At 28.2% G+C, this 23,154-nt stretch overlaps 1 protein-coding gene across 16 annotated transcripts in view; it reads left to right on the top strand.

The window, feature by feature from the left end:
• Positions 1 to 435: 435 nt before the first annotated feature.
• LOC147816867 (uncharacterized) overlaps positions 436 to 23,154 on the top strand; it is a 58,830-nt gene continuing 36,111 nt past the window's right edge. For 3 of the 16 annotated variants that reach the window (XM_087152212.1, XM_087152231.1, XM_087152197.1), the window contains exons 1-7: positions 514 to 728; positions 1,071 to 1,249; positions 4,174 to 4,268; positions 8,874 to 8,948; positions 14,502 to 14,667; positions 19,766 to 19,879; positions 22,128 to 22,208. In XM_087152212.1, the coding sequence (XP_087008338.1) occupies positions 4,185 to 4,268; positions 8,874 to 8,948; positions 14,502 to 14,667; positions 19,766 to 19,879; positions 22,128 to 22,138 (450 nt within the window). In that variant the 5' untranslated portion in view covers positions 514 to 728; positions 1,071 to 1,249; positions 4,174 to 4,184 and the 3' untranslated portion in view covers positions 22,139 to 22,208. Of the gene's footprint in view, positions 965 to 1,070; positions 1,250 to 4,037; positions 4,073 to 4,173; positions 4,269 to 8,873; positions 8,949 to 14,501; positions 14,668 to 19,765; positions 19,880 to 22,127; positions 22,209 to 22,961; positions 23,037 to 23,154 lie in introns of all 16 variants that reach the window. The other 13 variants (XM_087152225.1, XM_087152206.1, XM_087152228.1 and 10 more) reach the window with 12 other exon arrangements.

The raw sequence follows: 23,154 nt of genomic DNA, 5'->3' as shown, positions 1-23,154 counted from the left end.
CACGTTAAAGTAATGAAGTCCCGCAGTAGACTGATCGTTAATACACGCTTCCCAGCAGATCACCGAAGTCAAGCATCACTGGCTGCGGTCAGTGTGCGCGTGGACCACTTGGATCAGTCTGCGTAGGGACCGAGCGTGTGCGGTATTGGTCCTCGTTAAACTGTGCTACCGTAAAGTGCTCGACTTCGCGCGCAGGTCGTCGGGCTACCGAAGCGGAGGTGCCATCCCCTCCTCAGAGGATCAAAATTGTGATGGCATGTCTTCGGATCATCCTCAGGGATGTTTCCCAGACCGTCACTAATAGCTCATTGTGCAGCTCTAGTGCGACGTAAATGAACTACCACAACAACTAAAGTAATGAAAGGGAAATAAAAAAATTAAATAAAATAAATTTTTAAAAAAATTAAAAATAACTTTTGATGATACTGCGCTCAGGTCATCGAGCTGCTAAAGCAGGGGAAGCCATCCCCCCTCTTCAGGGGATTAAAATTCTCACTCTACGATAAGTGAGCTATAAGCAAAATACTGCATACTGCAGAGAGTTCCAAAAAAGTCCGTCAGTCAACATCACTCATCATTGGTATTCACGAGAAAATTATTAAGATTAATTCAAACTACTAATAAGTATTAAAAATGGTTATAGCGCAACTGGATTGTAAAAATTTACTGCAATACTTGAGTATTTTTCATATTTATTTGAGCTTTTAAGGTCTAGAAAGAGATACCATGTACGTTAGATAGGATCACCAAAAAACTAACTTAAAATAATTAATTTCCTTCAATAATTCTTGTGTTTTCTTTATATTTCTTTGAAATATTTACTTGTTTTAAGAGACATGTGCTTAAAATTCGCTCAGCTTTGTTAAGGAAAATAGCTTTTCTTAATGAAGTTTTTAAGCAAAAATGAACTTCAGACCCTGTTTAAGATTAAATGCGTTGTTAAATATTAATTTTTAAATTTTTGGTGAGCCAATTTTTGTTTGTTTCGATGTTTTAGATGTGTTATTCTGTTGTTTGTTGCAGATGTAGTTAAAAAATAAATAAAATCACATGTATATTTCTGATACTAGTGCCCTGAGAATACAGTGGGACCTGTGCATATCAACAATCATCGCTTAGGTGCAAAAGGGTTTTTTGACTTGAAAATTTAAAAACAAACATGTAGTGGTTCCTACATTCACATTGCTTCAATGAACACTCTTAAAGAATTGATGAAAAGATCTGAGCAGTTAAAGGAAAACAAACTCTAGTAAGAGGAATAAAACTTTTTAATCTTTTCTTAAATTTTATCTTCATCTGAATATTCATTATATTATATTGTTATTCATTACATTACATTATATTGTTATCTTCATTTTGTTCAGTAACAGCCAGATGCGGATGTTTTGTACTGCTAACTCTTAGAATCAAATGAAAAAAACATTTTTTGTGACATTTATTTTATCACAATATTATTTGTTAACTGTAATGGTATACTGGTAACAATGATTACATACTAAGTATGTTAAAACACAAACATCTTTACTGGCTGAATATTCCAGATGTCATATGACGTCTCCCCTTTAAGAAATTATTCACTAAAATCATTGTTTTTGTATTAATTTACTAGCTAAATACCCGTTCTACGTATGGGGAGAGATCAGCTGCAATTAATTAATACTGAACAACTGTACAAAATCCTGCTCAAAACTTTACCACAAATTTTAACACAATAACACTAAAATTGTTTATTTATTATTTGTTCTGCTTCTGGATTACCTTACATTATAAGATTAAGCAAAACATGTTATCCCATCAAAATAAAGAATAACTGTTTTCATTATCATCTGGCAGAATGCTGTTGCTCGAGGCAACTCGTAATATTTAAAATTTACCACAATCAAGCTACTTCCTCCTGTAATTCGTGGGGATTTCGTACTACAGATAATCGATACTACTGGTAATACATACATTCGGGATACATGGAGAGGAAAACCTCCCACGGTTAGCTTGATAGCTAGGAGACTCTAACCTGTGATCTGTCTTATCACCTAGGATATTTCACATCAACATTGTGTTGAGTATGAGCCAGATGCGGAATTGGTATCGACGAGCCATCGCTGAGATTCAAACCCGGTTCATCTCATTAGAAGGCTAGAGCTCTACCCCCTGAGCCACCACGGATCATACTCATTGTTTATTTATGACTACCTATGTTCAACTCCATAGCCTTGTAATTTTGAAACCAATCCTTAAGACAAGGAAACTCCTGGATCAGTACCCCCAGAGATATTGATTTGTTTTGGAAACATGGAGGACTTTGCGACTCGACAGATTTAACCTGCATCAGTCTCCATTTACTACACAGGACATCTTCGGCCTGCCTGGGATCGAGCACACGAACTCTTGGACATAGGACCTGTGCCCTACCAACCAGGTTATCCCAACCCTTTACTCATTGGTTTGGGGAATTACTTTGTCAAATTTTTTAGCTTCTACCATTGCTTTATACTGCTTACAATTATTTTGATTATTAGCAAGGATGCCATTGCCCATACATATAGCAAGCTCTTCTGGTAATAAAAGTTTTCTAAAGAGATTGATCGATCTCTTTATCGATGCTGTTAGCATTTTAAAATGACTTTGCACTAGCATTGACTGTTTTGTAAATTTAAAAATCTAATTGAACTTCAAAATGTCATTTTCATGGTATGTCCTAAACAATGTTTCCAATAATAACTAGCTTCAAAACTTCCCATAAATTTCTCAATATCTAATTTTTTTAATCTCAACCAGTGTAAGCATTTCTAGAATATACGCAGAGGGTGTTATTTACAAAAACTTGGTTTAAAATAACTTTTTCTATCAATAATTTGTTTGTCTCAAGAACATCTGTCATTTTCTTGGCTACTTTTAGTTAGTGGTTATAACCAAAATAGATAGAGCCAGCAATCAATATCTTATGTTAATGGATTGATTAGTCTCCTATAGATTGCTATATGAACATGTCTTGTTGCATGACTAAAGAACCAATTTTCTGCTTCGAAATCTATTTAAAAAAATTTTTTCAAGGTGAGTAGGTTTTTGTGTTGTCATTTTCTTGGCTTTTTGAAATCATTAATAACATAAACTACATAGATTTATGTGAGTTATTTTAAGAAATCCTATTTTCAGCAGAATATAAACGTCTTAAGCCAAAATATTAAATTAAAGTAAAGTTATATGCTATAAAATGGTGGATTTGTCATTATCCTGGCTTATGAATGCCTGAACATTAAAGTGTTACCAGAATTTTTTTTTAACTGCTAATACAGTAAGGAGGGAAAGCAAATATTAACCTAATACCAAGGTTATGTATGATTGTAATATGCTTGAGTGTAATAAAAGTTATTTATTTATCTAATAATTGATTATTATACAAAATTTTTTTCTGTACATATCAGCAACAACAAAAAAAATTTTTGATTCTTCCTACGGTGGATAAAAATAATTAATTTAAACAATTTAAGGTTCATCCAACATAAAGGCCTAAGATGAGTTACTTACTATTAACTTTAAATTACTGTTTTTTAAACTTCAAAACTAATCTGTCATTTTCCTGGCATTCAAGATATGATGAATTTCTATTGTATTTTGTTTCTCAAGCAAATGTCAATAAACTACACTGCTGCCTGTAAGATATTAATAAGTGTAACTAAAGAAGCATACAAAAATTTTTTTAGATAATTTTGAAGACTTTAAATTTGAAAAAAAAATTTGGTCAAAATTGTCATGTTTAGAAAGAATCACCCATATGCAAGTTTGGAGTTGCGAAGAAGAACATTGGTAAAATATATTTTCCCTCGAAAAACTCTTCAATCAGGCTCTGGTTCTCATCTCCGAATTCACATACTCAATTTTTTCACATTTTTTATTAAAGTTACATTGTATATTTTTTTATTTACATTATTAAAAGTAGATTGGTGCAATAAACAAACTGCCATATAATCCACAGATTATATGGCAGTGGTGTTTATTAACAGAACTGAATTTATTAACTGAAATTTCTGCCCTTACAGATTGTCCACCTTCGTGGATAAAACAGGAAATTATGGTAAATTTCTATTCTGTTTGAAATTTGAGTATCTTTGATTTTATTAATCTCACTATAAACTTTATTACTTGTTTATTACTTTTAAAATACTTTTTTTGTAGGATGCTAATCTATGCATGATCAGGGTAAAACACCTCTTCATTGGGCCGCTACAAATCCTACTTCTAGTGCATTGGATTGTGTTGAAATTCTCTTGGTAAGTTGTTTTCCTTGTTTCTCAAAATTTAACAGAGATGTTATCCCCGCATGACTGATAATTTGAAAATCCTACATAAACAAAATGGATAATTGGACTCTATTTATTGTTATTAATACTCAATTTATTCTTAACATATAAACGGAATTAATTTTCCCTTTATGAATAAATTCACTAATTTAAAAGAAAGAAAAAAGTCCTTGATTTAATTTGTCATTTGTTGTAAATGTCAACAATATATCTTTTGCGCTGTGGTAAAAATACAAATCTGCTGTGTTAATAATTGAGGAATTTGTGATTTTGGTGCCAGCGATGTGTAATCAAAAATTAATATTTGTGAACTTTATTTATATTTTTTATATTTAGTGTTTTCCTAAAAAATAGATATTTTTTTCACTTCATGAATAAATTTAAGAAAGGGGGGATTTCTTATAAATAATGATTAAACTGAACTTAGTGACATGACAGCCCCTGGAGGGCCAAGGCCTACTGTTCCCGTCTCACTTTTCTTAAAGTTTGTGATTAATAATTATTATGAAGCAGAAAAAAAATCTATTTTGAGATTCTTTTTTCACTTCCTTGTGTTTAAAAGATATATACAGTGGAACCCGCTTAAAAAGTTCCCTTTTAAGAAGTTTTCCCGCGTAAGAAGTTATTTTTTAAAAAAACCAATTACCATAATGTTAAATTTACTTTTATAAAAAGTTTTTTTCCCGTTTAAGAAGTTTCCACTCCTAATTTCAATTTTTTAAAATTTTATTTAAAATGTCTTATTTAGTTTTAACTTGCCCTTACAAACACATGTATGGGTACTGACCACTGACCTTCATCACTCCTTTGTTACAAAGAAAGGTGACTTATCAGGAACAGGTGTGAGCAAAGGAATGTGAACCTTTAGATGAACTATGAAACTGATAAGAATGTAGGGAATAGCTTTGTCATTGTGTCCACCTTAAATGAATAGCCTGGTGACTCACGAACTTCACTGCTGTCCACACCCATTCAATAACTGAAGAGAAAGATACATCTAAACATTTAGCAGCATTTCGTTGAAAATTTTCTTAGTGTAGGCGCTTATGTTATCTTAAAAATCATCGTAAAAAGTTTGATTTTTGTGGAAAATGTCCTGTAAAGGCATTAAGCGTAAAGCTCTATCTATTGATGACAAAGTAAAAATTTTAAAAGCTGTTGACAGCTATCCTCAATTAACACGAGTTCAAATAGCAAAAAATTTAGATCTTCCTGTTACTACGTTAAATGGCATTATTGCTAAGAAAGACATCACCTTAAACTCTTCTTGTTCCGGTGCATCCCAGAAAGTAAAAAAAGTGAAGAAAGGAAAATACGAAAATATTGAAGAGAAACTGATGATATGGTTTAAACAAGCAAGATTCGCCAACATACCTGTCAACGGAACTCTTCTTAGAGGAAAAGCATTAGAGATTGCGGAGAAATTGAATGTTGATTTTACGCCTTCCAATGGATGGATTGATCGGATGAAAAAAAGAGCTGGTCTAGTTTATAAAACAATTAAAGGAGATTGTAACAGCGTTGATTTACAAGAAGCTGAAGAATGGAAAGCTAAATTACCTGAAATTATTTCAGGGTATCAACCAAAGAACATTTTTAACATGGATGAATGTGGACTGTTTTTCAATCTTTTACCAGATAAAACTTTTGCCTTTAAAGGTGAACCCTGTCATGGCAGAAAAAACAGTAAAGAACGTTTGACAATTTTAGTTGGGGCCAGTATGAATGGTATAGAAAAATTACCGATTTTAGTTATCGGTAAATCGAAAAAACCAAGATGCTTTCGAAATGTTAAGTCACTGCCTTGTGATTATGACAGTAATCAAAAATCCTGGATGACAATTAAAATTTTTGAAACGTATTTGAAAAAATTAGACAGTAAGATGCGAAAAGAAAAACGAAACATCATAATCTTCGTAGACGACTGCGCTGCTCATTCCAAGGAGAATAAGTACACTAACATCAAGTTGCAGTTCTTACCACCAAATTCTACTTCTGTTCTACAACCAATGGATCAGGGAGTTATTAAGGTATTTAAGCAGCATTATAAAATGCGACTTGTGAAACGGATGCTGGAAGGACTTGAAAATACTGGAGAGCTAAAAAAAGTCAATATGTTAGAAGCGATTGAGTTAATTGTATCAGCATGGGAATTAATAACACCATCTGCCATTGCTAACTGTTTTCGGAAAGCTGGATTCTCTGACGGAGATACAACTGAAGAATATCTCTTAGAAGCTGAATATGAAATATCAGATGAAGACGAAGAAACAAACGTAAATTTTGTTAATGATTGGAAGTCATTCAAAAATAAACTTAATTTCACAGCATCGTTTGAAGAATATGTATCCGTTGACGACGAAATTTTACCTTGTGATATGCTGACATTAGAGGATATTTGTGATGTTACAAATGATACAGAAGAATTCAGTGAAACTGAAGAAGATATTGCTAAACCACCTAGCTTTTCTGATGCCAGGAAAGGGCTGGATACTTTTAGGAAATTTATTTACACTGTTGAAAATGTACCCCCGGAAATGTTTAAATTTTTACAGCAGTTGGACAATTTTCACTTAAAGGTAGGTGAGAAAAGACAAAAACAAACCACTTTACACGATTTTTTCTCACAGAAATCTAGTCAATTATTGTAACAACGTATATTATATTGTATGAAACAAAAAACAAAGTAGGTTACTTTGTTTTTATTTATTAGCAATTTTTTTTCTAAATGAATATTAAAATTCAATATTTATTTCATTAGGCTGAGAATTTAATATAAGTTACACAATTTCAAATTTTTTAGTTTTTTATTAATGTGTTTTTAAGTTTCACCGTTTAATAAGTTTTCCCGTTTAATAAGTCGTTTCTTTCCACTCCCTTGAAAAACTTCTTAAACGGGTTCTACTGTATTCCCTTTTATGTGCCTTTTAACTTCCTATAACCTATATATATATATATATATATATATATATATATATATATATATATATATATATATATATATATATATATATATATATATATAAAACTATAACCTATATTCATATATGTATATATGTTGGCAAGATTGAGAGACAATTCTATTAATTTATCAAATTCAGTTTTTTTTCCAAGCATTCTCTTTGTTCTATGTTCATTTAAAAAAATATGTATTAATTTAATTAATTTAGGAGAAAAGCGGCAGTCGATAAATTGGCAAGATTCTGAGGAGATATTTTTATTTATTTTGAGAATTCTGTTTATTTCTGTATATGTTCACTTTGTTCTGTGTTCATTTAAAAATATCTAATGACTTTATGAATAAATGAATAATTATGAATACATTAATGACTAAAAAATACTTACTTCACTTTGATCTATTTTTTTAAAAAAAAGTACATATTTTTTCTTTAGGAGAAATAAGCAAATCTTATAAATTGGCAAAATTATGAGAGAGTCTTATTTATTTTTGTTGATGTTTACTTTCTCCTGTGTTCTTCTAAAACTACATATTTGCTTTATGAATTAATTTAGAAGGAAGAAAGTCTTATAAATTGGCAAGATTATGAGGGTAGATCAGCATTACATCTTGCTGTAGGTGCTGGAAACATTGAATAGTTCGCTTTCTGGTAATTTTAAAAAATTTAAAAAAATTTAAATTAAGGCTGTTTTTTATCTTTAATTTTTTGTACAGATTGTGAATAATACCTGTCCAGGAGCTACTAATATAGACTGATATCAGAAATCTGTCTAGGTTTTTCTGTGAGATACCTATTTTGTAAAAATTTAGACATAATTCGTAAAAATTATGTTGAAAAATTAACACAAAAATGTGATGAAAATATGGATTTATCATTTCTCACGGGATACAAAAATACAATTAAGAAAAAGTATTGCGTGAAACTACCATTTTTTCTGAAGTTGAATTTGTGAAGGTACCGCTAAGAGGTAGTAAATTAGGCCTGGACAGACCCCTAGATATGTGATGTCAACAAAAACTTTAGATTTTTTTTTATTAAGAAGATTAGATTAAATTAAAATACAGAAACAGAAAAGTAATAAAAAAATTCTTTATAATTTCCGTATTGGAATAACAACATCTAAATTTTTTAATATCTGATAGAAAATTTATTATTTAATTATAGAGTATTAAATTAGGAAATTAATCAACAACACTGAAACAGAGACAAAAAGATATTGCCCTGAATTATTTATAAAAATTGCTGATAGAAATTAATTTAAATAAAGTTTTAATCACAACTTTCTGATGATATTTTAGATATTAATATTTTTTGCCACACAAAACTGTGCTATTCTCACATTGTATCCATTATTGCAAACAACAAAAACAAGCTTTAAAGATTCATGCTTAGCTGTTCTTTTAGGAGTATTAGCAAAAAAGTATGTCTAATTTTTTTGAAAAATGTGATCCTCTTCTGTAATTTCTAACAATTCATAAGAATTTTTCTGAGAAAAGTTGTTGTTTTAATTTATTAGTTTACTAAGTTGACAATAGTTTCATATTTTCTTTGAACCAATTGCCAATATATAGTTGACTGTTATTTTTAAATTTCTTTCAATTTTTTCTCTTTTTAGGTTTCAAAGGAAACATGCAACACAGATATATTAGATAATGTATTTGCACACCTCTACATTGAGCTGCTAAGCAAGGTAAAAATTGATTTAAAAATGAATTTAAACTGTATTTCCGTCTTGTGAGTTATTTACTATTATTGTTTTCATGCATTGCGTTTGTTGCTCAATTTACATTTTAATAATTAAAACTCATGTCAAACAATTGTTAACAATGTTAAAAGAATTTTATATGGTGTAATTTGTTTTTGTACTGTGAGGGGACACAGTTCAAAGAAAACTTTTAAACTAATCTAAGTTGAACAAATAAACACAGGAAATTTTTTTTATGATGATTAGGCACATTTGTAGTATGACTTATATGTCTTTAGTAAGGGACTCTACAATAGCTCACTTACCTTCATACCAGTAGCAAAAAATCTCCAGCACAGCAGCATGTATATTATAACAGCATTTGCATAGTACTTTTTCGTGTAAGTTTTCTTTTTTGAATTGGAACAGCTGCTCAAAATACTTTAAAACAAAATTTTGGCTCTTTCTGCTCAAAAATGAAAAAATATATATATATTTCTTCAAAATTGCTCTCAGCTGTTCCAAAGCTTCTAATGTTCAATGAACTAATGACCATTGCTCAATGAACTTTGTTCATTGAGCAAAAAGTGTAGCTTTAACCCAATTTGGTGCTAAATTTGTCTTCAAAAATCAGTTTTGTCTCTCCAAAGAAGCAACCACAATTTTCGTTTTTTACCTATATATCAATTAACGTGTTTAGTTGGACTTTTTGTTTTCCTCATTGAATAGAGTGCATCCTATAACTAATTACTAAAATAACAAGATTCACTTGTCCAGTAATTCAGCTTAAGCTTTATAAAATTTCCAAATACGCAATTTATGTTGTTTCAAAAACACAATAAATCACAAAGGGAACACGAAAAGAAGGTATTATGCATTCTTTGAAGCATGGGAATATCCAACATGAAAAAAATCTCGTCAGCAGATGTATGTAAGCAAAATTATAACCAAACTTTAAATATGTATGAACAAAAGTCTTTTTCTTATTAATCTCATTTCTATTGTATCAAATTACATTCTTGCTTTTACCTAATGCAGGCATTTGACCAGTTCTACTTCAAAACCTTAATTGTCCAAAGCTCTTTTTGTTTTGAATTTTTTTGTTTTTTCTACGAACATAAAGAAGAATTTCAGTGGGCATATTGATCGATGAATAAAGACAGGGGACAGAACGTTTTTAAAAAGTACTTAAAGATGCTTTTTAGATTGGGTGTTTGTAAAAATTGCTTAATTTTTTCTTTTCCTAAATTAAATTTTTTCTTTGCCACATTGATTGTCTCTACAGGTAACAAAAAGCGTGGTTTTCACAATGTTTTACTAATGATTTTCACAACTCATTGAGCCATAGTCTGTTCTTGTGTACCATTATACTTATCGTGTAGAAGCACCAATCATTTCAATGACTCGTGGATCTGCATGCGCTTATACTGTGCTGGATTCTTGCACTCATAGAGCAGTCAACAAGCAGCACTTTGAAATTTTAGTCTCCCTTTGAATAATTTGATTTAATAAGGACTAATTGAGATTTTCTTTTTAATTATGAGAGTTGAGATGCCTGATTAACTGCCCTATATAATGAAGTAAAAAATTTGAGATTTTTTATTGTATCATGACTTTACCACATTCTTCATGGAAATTTGCTGCACTCTTAAATTGTTTTATGGAAAAAAAAAAACCTGAATATCTTTTAATGGCAAGATCTTAAAAAAAGAATGAATTGAGGAGCTTCCAATCTTTTAACATTTAGCAAATACAGAAAGAAACCTTATGTTACAGATTTTTCAATTCTAAATTATGCAATTTATATTTTTGTCCATTTTATATAAAAAATAATTGAATTTAAACATTTGATAATTTTTTAATTATAAAATAGGATGAATGTAGGAACATTTTACTTTTAACAAAAATGTTTAGTTTCAATACTTGTTGCATTTTCATTTCAAAAATAATGAATTTTTTTTCATTAAAGAAATATTGACCAAATTACAGATTTTAATAAAAATTTAACATAGGCCATTCAGTAATTGTAATGTGAATTTATTAGTGTTTTCTTAATTTGTTTAAATGTCTACACATCTTTATATGATCAATAATATTAATCTTATAAATGTTTTTATACAAAAACATTTATAAATAATTTTTATTTAAATCTAAAATATTCACTTGATAACTTAACCCTTTGCCTGTAATGCCTGAACTCTGTTCGGGTAAGGCAAATGCGCCAATTTTAGAATGCTGGCCTGAGTTCGTGCAAGAGAAAAATCGGTGTTTCAATTCCAATGCATAATATGTAATTTACCATTTTTCCATTGGATGGTGATACTTGTTTTTGAATTTTCCTGAGAAAGATTCTGTTGTTTTCAGCCATTTGTCAGATTTTTTTTTCAAATTCTGCTGTTCTTCTCTTGGATGGAATTCATGACAGTTGATATAAAAAATAATATTTTTCTATTAGTTTATTATATTTATCTTGAAATTTATGGCATTCGATTTATTTTGCTGTAATTTGAAAAAAATTACTGTACATTAACATTTCCCATTCATGTGAAAATATTGAACATGGTAGTTATTTCACTTAAAATTTTGTTTTTATGAAAAAATGATCTATTTCTAACATGTTGATGATATTAGGAAGCAAAATTAAAGAGACATTTTTTTCTTTTTTGGCGCATTTTTCCCAAATATATTCCAGAGGCAAGAAGTTAAATTCAAGTTTAAAAAAAGTTTTTTGCAGTTTGTTGATTATATATATATATGTAATAATTTGCTGTTTAATACTTATACATATTTCAGTTACATCCATGTAAATATGTAAATAAGGAAGATTGATTTGCTCTGTCATGTGAAAATTGGAAGAGTTTATTTTTTATATTTCCTGATTTTAAATAATTTTTTCTTGATTTGAAATCTAACTAACAAATTGTAAGTCTTTGCATATATAAATTCATGAAGATGTTGAGCTTGTATAAAAATAACTATGGTTGTTTTCAATCAAGGATTAGTTTGTAATAATCATATAATAGTCTTATCCATTTTAGTTAGAAATCTAAGCATTTTACTTAAAAAATGGTTTTTATTTGACATTAAGCAATGTGATTACAGGACTTTGATTGATAACTGATTTTTTTCAAAAATCATTTTGCCAAATCTTGATCAACTTTGGATAGATAAATTTTTCTATGTCAAGTTTTCACTAACTAGTTAAGTCTTAAGCATTATTATTTGGCAATATCTTTTTATGTCATTATAGTTGATGATGCATATTTTTGTGCATTAGGCTTTGCTGATAAGACTGATATTTTATTGAAGAAGAGCCTTTACACTAGTGCTGATGACTCTGGTGCAACTCCTTTACCTTATGCTGCTTTTCATAATTATGCTGTAAGAAATTCATTTACATTTTATTTATTGTATTTCTACATATTCACAATGTTCATAGATATATTACTTGCTTACTTTGGCATATTTTTTCTCCATAAATTTACGTAATAATTAGAACTAAGAAATGCTGAATGCTATTTTGGGTTCTGAGGGTTATTTTTGTCATTTGTGTAGCTGTGATTTTCTTATATCTATATAAGGCTAAAACATTTTAACTGAATTCAAAATATCTGTTTTTCTCATTATCAGCATGATGGCATTTTTGAAACGTATTTCTTTGTTCATTTATAAGCTCTTTACTTATTTCATCTTCTATTTCCCTCATTATTTTAATTAACTAAAGTTTAGAAATTCTTAAATTTTTGCTCTTGCATTTGGTATTATTTTTATAATTTATGTAGGTTTTTTTTTATTTATTAAGCTATTTTTTTACAATTAACTCAATTTTTTCCCCTCATACTTAGATATAGTATTTTTGGCATAAATGCCAATATTAAGTATGAATGCCTTATATATAGTATAGTATGATGATGGTATAAATGCCAAGTAGTAAATATATAATATAAATGCTAAGTTTTCCTCATAATTAGATATGGTTATATTTTTTAAACATATTTAACCCTGTTTGGATTTTTGAACTTGTATTTTAAATTAAAACTTTCTCAGTACAGAAATATATTTGAAATTTGTCAAAAAGAGCAATTATATTTCTCTAGATGAAATTCTTACTTAAATTAATGCAAAGTAGAGTTCTAGTTTTAAAATAAATTATTACTTTTTCTGAAGAAAAATAAATTTTCAATTTGCGTGTTTTATTTGTATGTTAATGAATGTCTGTTTTAAAAAAATATTTTTCTCTGTTTTAAAAAACGAAGATATGTAATTAGGGATCAATAAAGAATTTAAAACTTAACCCTTATTTTTGTAAACATTTTACAGATTATTTTAGTTTTAAACATTATTAAATTAATTTTAGAGTTACAACAATTACCTACCATATTCATAGTTTCCAACTCTACTGGATTTTCCAGGAGATTACTCGATTTTGCAAGTCTCCCCTGGTCTACTGGTTTAATAAAAATTCTGATGGTTTTTATACATTTTAGAAAATTCCTAAAATTGAGTAAGTTCCCTATGAAAATAAAAATTTTTCACAGATTATTACTTGCTTAAATATTTAAATAAATATTACTAATAAATATGGATGCGAGCCTCACTTATAATAATTAGTTTCAATGAAGTTCATTTAATGTCAATCATAACTGCAAAACATAGCAGTTTTTCTATTTTGATGACTATAAAAACTTCTAAAATTCCATATGTATAAAATATTAGTACATTATCTCGAAATTTATTTAATTTGATGAAATCTACTGGATTTTTTTCCTATTCATGTTGGCAGCTATACATGTTACTCAGTAAAACATAATCAGGTATACATATCATTTTATGTTTATTCAAATTAGGCAATCATATTTTAAATTTATCATTTTTTAAATTTATATATTTCTAATCATATTTATTGATGGGATTATAAATATAATGGATCAAGTAAAACTAAATTATATGCTTCCCTAATCAAATCTCTTAAGAAAGCTAAATATGTTATTTTGTCAAACAAGCTAAATATGTTAATTACAAGCTCTGGTTTTGTAGAGCATAACCACTTTATTATACCTAGACACTGCTTTTATAACTTGCTGCATCCAGGCAAAAGTTAAGAGGGTAAGTTTGGACTTAAGTGAGTCCTTTGTATATGGATAATAAAAATGGTAGGCATAATGAAAAAAAAAACTTTAAGTATTATTTCTTAAAATAATAATTTCTAATTATTTTCACCCTTCTTAAAAATAAAAATTTAGTGTAATAACAATTAAAAATAATGTTTTTCATGATTTAGTGTATAAAAAAAATTTAAAAGAAACATTTACGATGAATCAGATGTATAATTATGGTAAGTTTCCTTCTCACTAACTTTAAAAGTTTAAGTGTAACAACTGTCTTTGAATTAACATGTTGTAGATACAGCTGAGAAATTTTAATTTTTGTGAATTTTCCTCAGTGTATTTAAAGTTATTAAATATTTACGATGCATTTAAAGTTCAAGTTAAATCTCTTTTCAACACCTTGTTTTTGAAGATACTGAAATTTTTAGAATTGTTTTGTATATTTTGTTAGAAAGTTGTGGAAACATTTTTATCGAGATCTTTCATTTATTACATTGCTGATGCCAGTGGAAGGAATGCAATTTTATGGGCTGCTGCAAACAATGCTAATGACGTCATTGAAATTATGGCAACGAATGGAGTTGTACTGGACTATTCTGACAAAAATGGTTTGACAGGTATTAGGTTTCTTTCTTTTATACATATATATACACATTTTATATACATATTTTACATATATTCTTTTATGTATATATATATATATATATATATATACACATGTATATATATATATATACACATGTATATATATATATACACACATGTATATATATATATTTGTATATATATAACGTCGCTGCCGAGTGGAAGGATTAAAACAGGTCATAGGTCGGGAAGGAGGGTACAAAATTTATTTATTAATTATTAGACAAGAGCAGTCATGAGAATGAGTAAAAGTGCACACGAAAAGTTGCGCTCCTTGGTTATATGTTAGGGAAAATCTTGCAAAGTAAAATCCGTAAAATGTCTTAATTTAGGGAAAGAGGGAAATCTTAGTAGTTGCTATTGGTTTATGAGATAGATCGAACGTTTCCCACACAGAGCAAAGGGAAAATTGTCCTGTTCTTAATTCCATGCATAGTTGAGCCAAAAATAGATTTAAGAACAGGATGTGGCTTTTAAAAGTGTGAGAAAGTATTTCGATTAGAATAATTAATTAGGATGAAGTTTTATAGCAAAGAAACTAACATAAAAAGATTAATTGAAGCTTTTTATGTTACATCCCCCTTCGCCAAAATTGTCTAATTAGAATCCAAAAATTTTGAAATTATCCATTTGCAAAATCTTCCCTATGGTAGAAGTACAAATATAATAACCAAATTTGTAATGGTAACAATATATAAAAGTAATATAAATTATAAAACATTTACATATGTTCTCATTGTAAAAATTTTAACACAATTAAAAATCTGTAGTAGCATCATCAGCAAATTTAAAATTTTCATTTTCAACAGTTTTTTTGACTTAACAGTTTTTTCAGTTTCAAAAGTCTTTTGTTTAAAAATCACAACACAGCTTTTTCACTATAAGAAGTATTCTTCATAAAAACACTATTTAAGTTAACTCTTCAATCAAGATGGCAAAAATTTATTAACATGTGTTAGAAATGTGTAATTTAAAATGTAAAACACAGAAAACATTTTTACAAGAAAAATTTCAATCTGAAATTAGATTTGAGTATTGTTTACCTTGTTTGAAAACAAAAATGACACAGTGGTTGTTATTCTGAAGTCCAAGATTTCAATATTGTCTTTATTTCACTTTATTTACCTTTCATTTTTTGTCCCTTTAATAGCAAAATATTTGAATTTTTTTTTTTTTTAAATCACCTGAAGTTAGGAATTTATTAATTTTCTTGGATTTGCACAATTCTGTCAACATAATTTTGACAATGTTACACACATTATCATATTTAGTCTCAAGAATATTAGAAAACACAAGATCATTTTCAATTCTGCTATTTGAAATTTTTTTTTTTTTTTATGTCCAAAATTTACCTTCTGTAAAATTTTTTCTTTTCCTTTTCTCTCTTATTTTTCTTTCTACTTTCTTTTCTTTCTACTTTCTTTATATTTATTTATTTGTACTTTTATTTTCTTTCTTGGTATTTTTATTGCAATTATTAACCCGGATTTCAGGAAAATTGTAAAGACAAATTGCTTTTATAATCAGAAAAGATGATCAGTCTTCTCAGATTTTACATTACAACCCGTTTAACACAATTTATCGCTATTTGAAATCCAAAACAAAGCTTTCAAATTTAATATGGTATTAAGGTAAATCAGTTTTTAAAATTTGACTGACCTAGCTATTTTCCTTATTTTTAATCTGAAGTGCAAGTTTGGTTAATTTGCAAATTACCTTTTATTTTCTTATTTTTTCATTTATATCTTTCATTTTTTCTTTTTGGACATAATTTTTTTTTCAAGAATTTTAGTTCGGATATTTTTTTAAAGTAATTTTTGTGCAGAGATCTTAATTGATAATTTAATTTGTCACAATTGTTAGGGAATTCAAATTTTTTTATTTCTATTTTAAACGTGTTTTTGAAATGTATTTGGTTACTAAATTTTTCAATTTGTGTTTGATCATTTTCCTTTCTGTATGCTGGAATTAAAGTTCAGAAGTAAAGAAACGATTTGTTTATGGAAATTACTGAGCTAGAACAGAGCTATGAACTAATTACCAACGTTGGACTAAAGCATTAATGTCTGGTTGCACTTCAATTTAAATTCTAACAACAAGTATTTTATTCATTTTTTCAAACTATTTGTATTAGTTTTAACATTTCTTGATTTAATTTTTGCCACACCGTAATTGCATTCATATATCAATATCTATACCAAAAATCAATATCAATAATTATTGTAGTTGAATTTAGAAGAGAATTTTTTTTTACTTTAATGGCATTTACATCCTAATCCTAAACACTACAGTAACACAAAAACATAAATTCAACTAATCAATAAATCATAGAAGCTGTAACACATAAAACAATAAATTTTAAAATAATTTCTCGAAACATTTCTTATGAAAATCAATTCACTAAAAATAAAAATTTCAAGAAAAAAAAATTTCAACAGTAAATACGATTAATATATAAAAAGTAGTTTAACTTTGAAACATCAAAAATGATAAAAAAAATTTTTAAATAATAATCAATAAAACTTCAAGAAATTGTTTTATGAGAATTGTAAAAAAAAAAAAAAACACAAAAGGATACATGAAAAAGTTCGAATTAGTCCAAGATATTTTGAAAACCACAACATCAGAGATGAAGGTGCGTTGAAATTCCGTGAACACAATTCCAAAAGCAAAGACGAGAGCTGCTAGGGAAAAAATTTGTTTCTTCGTTAAGATGAATCGTAAGTTAACACCAGTAGTGAAGGAGAAATTGAAGCTTATTTTTCTTTTGAGTGTCGAACATCTAAGGAGACCATCGTAAACCATTCCGGGGTGTGAAAACAATTCATCGACGATAAGATCCAGCTCAGCACTTAAGAGTGGCAAAATCAGTGCTTTCTCCAAGGGATAGGGTTTCAATAAAAACATTTTAATTATCAGGGATTCGATGCAGTTTTTCTTTTTAGTCCAAGGAAGGAAATTGAAGCTCAGCTTTCTAGTAGTCTCAGGAACGTAGACAAAATATGCAGCCTAGACATATGGAAAACCGATGATCGTTTTGTTCCACTGTGCGTAGGTATAATTTATAATAAACAAAAAGTTTTGAAGAGTTTATTTTTTTGATGAAGATACTGGGTGAATTAATTATTGCCATAAGTTGAAGAAGAATTTGACTGCTTATTTACCAAATGTCCATTTGAAAAAATGATTTGAAGTTATTCCATATTTTTGATGTACCCTCTTCCTAAGTTGATTTATTTATTTTCAAATGAGATATTTAATATCTTTAATGTACTGTACGAACTGTACCCCTTCCCGACCGTTCAATCCTGGCGACTTATAACGTCGTTGCCGAGTGGAAGGATTAAAACAGGTCATAGGTCGGGAAGGAGGGTACAAAACTTATTTATTAATTATTAGACAAGAGCAGTCATGAGAATGAGTAAAAGTGCACATGAAAAGTTGCGCTCCTTGGTTATATGTTAGGGAAAATCTTGCAAAGTAAAATCCGTAAAATGTCTAAATTTAGGGAAAGAGGAAAATCTTAGTAGTTGCTATTGGTTTATGAGATAGATCGAACGTTTCCCACACAGAGCAAAGGGAAAATTGTCCTGCTCTTAATTCCATGCATAGTTGAGCCAAAAATAGATTTAAGAACAGGATGTGGCTTTTAAAAGTGTGAGAAAGTATTTCGATTAGAATAATTAATTAGGATGAAGTTTTATAGCAAAGAAACTAACATAAAAAGATTAATTGAAGCTTTTTATGTTACATACATACATATATATATATATATATATATATATATATATATATATATATATATATATATATATGTTTGGTATATTTTGTAGACCTGCCCAGGAGAGCAGAAAATTATCAGATCATTTTATATTTCCCATAATATTTCTCCAGAAAAGTTTTTTTTTTTGGTTTGAAATTTCTCCTAAATTTATTGTTAATTTATAATTATAAATCTAATTCTAGATTTATAATTATAATACTCATGTTATAATTATCTTTTCAAACTATATTTAGAAAGTAAAGTTTGTATATTGTTAAAATTTGTAATAATATTTTTTTAACGAAGGGCAATAATTGTTTAATTTAAAACAATTATTTAAAATCCAAGGTCTCCTTATAAACCCATGGACATTTAAAACCTGGAATTGTCAGGAAATTTTATTTTAACTCTAAAAAGCAGGGGATAGTCATTGAAAATTTCAGTTTTTTACAAAAAGCTTGGTAAATTCCTATATAATACCTAGAAAATAAGCAGTCTTAAAATTGTTAGTAACAGTAATCAGTTATTGAGATTCGCGTTAAATAATTCTAACATCTATTACAATTATTTTATAAAATTCCACTTTTTAGTGAAATTTTTCCATGTTTCTTTCTCCTTGTATTATATGTGTCTGCTCACAAAATCTTATATTTGACATCACAAATAGGAAAATTAAATTTTTTGATGTAAAATTGCATGGTACAGATTAAATTTGGTTTAGATTTTCATTGAAATTTGCCTGATATACCTGTAAAAGTCAGGGAATTTTTTTCTTCTGAAATTGAATGGGAACTCTGCATAAAGTTTAGGAATTAAAAATAAAAAAACTGCCATATTAAGTTAATATATTAAAACAAAATTTAAAAATGTATATATTGATTATTTTTACAGAGAAAAATTTTGCAACAATTTTTTTTGCGTTTCGTTTTGTAACACATTTTTTATCCTCACAAAATTTTCTAGCAATTTTATTTGTTAATTAGATAAAAAATTACCTGCATTTTCCCCAAGCCTCATTCGATCAATGTAACATATTCTGCGCGCATGCCCAGCTGAACATGTAATAATTTTGTGTTTTTCTGTGAGCCCCTGATAATTACATTTAATTCAGGAAGATCAAAACTCTGTATTGTGTTAAGATGATTTTAATATCACACGCATTGGTCTTAACTTCCCTCCTCCCTTGGCAGCAAAAATAAGTAGATGGCAAACTCCCTCTCTCCTGCTGGGTGCTTATGCAATATTTAAACTGCCTTTTATCTAATTACCGTTAAGTAGTCAATTTTATCTAAATAATTATCTTGTAGGTCTTCATTATGCTTCTGTGAAGGGTCATCTATCTACAATTAAGTTATTGGTAAAGCATGGCATGCCTATCAATAAGAAAGACAAATGTGGAATGACGCCATTGCTGAAAGCCTGTGAGTTAAGGGATCGTACCCTTATTTATTATTTTTAGCAAATGTAGTTACAAATTCTTATAGATTAGAGATTCACAATTATTGATTTGTCTCTTTCATTTGATTTTAAAGATAATCTATTATTATCAATACATTACTCATATCGTAGAATTTTTTAATTTTGAATTGAGTTATCATCCTCTAAATTACATTTTTAAAAAATATATTAGTGGCATATTTGCAGTGATTTTAAAAATATTGGATTAATTAAATTTTTCAAGTTTGAACTAAATATTGGTATGAAGAAAGATTAACTAATTGAAACGTTGTTATTTTTTTAAGGCGACAGTACTGTAACAAAATTTTATATACTAATCTTAGACTCACATTATTTGTTCATTTATGCAACAAAATAAAATTATCTTACTTTCTGTTCTGAACTAAATAATTCTGAATTTAAAAATCGTGCATTACTTTTTTGCAATAGAATTTGCCTTTATCCTACTCTAAACATACCAACACTTAATACATACTTATTTCTACCATAGCCTGTCAAATGTACAGACTTTATGTTTCTTGATTGAATGTATCAAATATGGATGTTAGGAAGGAAATAAAACTAAAAAAACTTTATTATAATTAAACAAATTTGTATATTGCCCATTTTTATGTATTACAAACACAAAGAAAAAGAATTTTAAAATCATTGCTTAACTCATTTTTTGCATAAACAGGGTGTTTCTATTGTACATTTTCCGCAAACATATTTCTTCTAATTACTATTATTTCTATAATTATAAGAATTATAATGATAGCTTATAATTATTCTTATAGTTAATATTATTTCTTCTAAAAACTTTTGCTGTCTTGATTTTTTCGACATTTTTCTGGGTAAAAACTAACAGTTAGTTAGAAATTAAGGAAAGCTATCAGAATAAAATATAAGCTACTCACCAAAACATTTAGTTTTGGTCACTTTTTCTGACACAAAAATGCCAATCTAAAATTTTTGGTACTTTCTCGACATTTGAAGTCACAGTTATTCTGATTGAAATAACTATGCAGCAGTCTGCAGAAATGTGCAACTCATCCAATGCAATACTATGAACAGACATTACATTGTAATTTCTGATTCGATAACCTTATAAAGCAATAAGTTGTTCTCCCAGTCAAATGACTGGTTGTGGTAGAAATTGGTATATGACAAGTATTATTTGAAACAGACAAAATACAAAAAAAAAATAACAATAATAGAATATTAACCGTATGTAATTGTTAGAAAAAGTCATGTAGTCAAATGTGCAAAAACAATAGGATAATAAGCACATTTTCGATTAAACGGTCATTTGACTGGTTATGGTATGTTTTATGCGAAGGAATTTTAAAAGGATTTAAAATTCTTGATTTTCAGTCACTGGAAATAATAAATAGTTTAATAAACAAAGCTAAATTATATTTAACAGGGTGCGTAGCGTTTGTAAAAAGTACTTAAAGGTGCTTTTTTGGGGATTTCGTTTTTAAAAGCTTTTAAAGGTGCTTTTTTCAGCAGGCGTTTTTAAAAAGTGCTTTTTTTTCACGAATAATTTTTTTTTACCCTTCAGTGATATCTGATGGATCCCATGCATTTCACAAAAAATGGGGTGTTTGCTACGTAATCATTCACGCGGACTTCATGTCGTACCCACGTTAGGACTTGCGCATGCGCGCACACTTGAAACCGAAACCCGAGTACTTCAATTCGGATAGAGAATATCAGATCCTTATGAAATGTTTTTCTTTTTAATTTATTTTAATTTTATTCTTGTTTATTTTATTTTACTTCTAACACTTTTTTGACGTAGGGGGTAAGGGTACTTTTGTTCTGAGTTCAGAGTCAAGTTGAATTCACTCGGTGATGTGGAAAAGTACTGATTGTTTCGATTTACGTCCGTTTCTTTTTGGGGTTTTTTTTAACGCTAAAACTGTTTATAAAAAGTTTTTGTTTTTCAATAATATCATTGATTGAATATGAATTTTTTGAGTGCTTGAAAATTTTTGTAAAGTGCTTGAAAAGTTTTTAAAAAGTGCTTATTTTTGCTTCAAAGATTTGGCTACGCACCCTGTTTAAGGCTATTTAAGCATAGCTACTCCTGTAATAACAAAAAGTAAGAAATGGGAGGAAATGTCTAAATCAAAATAGACTAATCAAATTTATAACAGGAATAAACCAAGAATTGACCAAAATGTCCATATGTAAATAATTGTTTATAATATAAATGATTTTATTTAGGTGTGCCTTAGGAGGACATGCATATTTATTTCAAATGTTACTCCACAAAGAAATGCCTGCAAACATTCAGGATTCTTTTGGGTAAAAATCTCACTATATATTTTAAAGAAATGTGTTGATTTTTTATATTAATATCATTTTATAAAGCATAAGTTCTAAGTAATGTTATTTTCCAATGTTCAATTTGAAAAAAAGAACTTTTTCAATTTAATCTTTTAATAGAAATTAATGTTTGTGTATTCAAATTAGCTCTAATGTCATTTTTCACATAGTACATTGCTTAATGTGAAAAAAAATCAAGTGAATTTTTTTATAAATATGAATGTCTATGTATTTGCATTTGCTTCATTGTCATTTTTCACTAACATTGTTTACTTTGAAAAAAATAATAATAATTTTTTTTTACCCAATTCCATTTAAGGAAATTAAGGATTGTGTCTTAAGGAAATTTGTCTTTATGTATTTACATAAACTTTGTAGATATTTTTTAAAAATTTATTTTATGTCCGCACTAAATCATGCCAGATGATATTAATTATTTTTTATTTTGTAAGTGAATAAATAGAAATAATCATTATTATTGGTTCTAAGATTTTATCTTGATGTTGAGTAGCTCTATTCTTTTTAAACTGATTTTGTGATTCCATGCTTTTTTCTCTCAGTCATTTACTATAAAATTGATTAGTTTTATTCTTTTTATTAGTTTTATAACTCTTTGTCTTTTTCAATTTGTTCAATTTTGAGTATTATCCACCCCTTGAATTAAAATTCATTGTTAAAATTTTTTTTAATGCTTTTCGTTTAATTAGTTGTGAAATCTATCCTTGTTATTAGGTTAGATTTGTATATTTCTGACTATAGATCTGAATCTGTATAATAGCTGGAACTGTTTTGAATGCATCCTTTTAAGTAGGTTTTATTGATAGCTTTGTTGATTTGGTTGATATTTTCGTTTTCTTTAGAATAGTTCAATTAGTTTTTTGTTTGTCTAAATTTTGTACGACTAGAATTTTTCAATCTTAATTTG

This window comes from Parasteatoda tepidariorum, chromosome 1, assembly GCF_982258835.1.
Source record: "Parasteatoda tepidariorum strain Cologne lab strain chromosome 1, Ptep-v5.0, whole genome shotgun sequence".
Lineage (NCBI taxonomy): Eukaryota > Metazoa > Arthropoda > Arachnida > Araneae > Theridiidae > Parasteatoda > Parasteatoda tepidariorum.
Note: the sequence above shows the minus strand (reverse complement) of the source record. Positions and strands in the feature narration are given on the sequence as shown.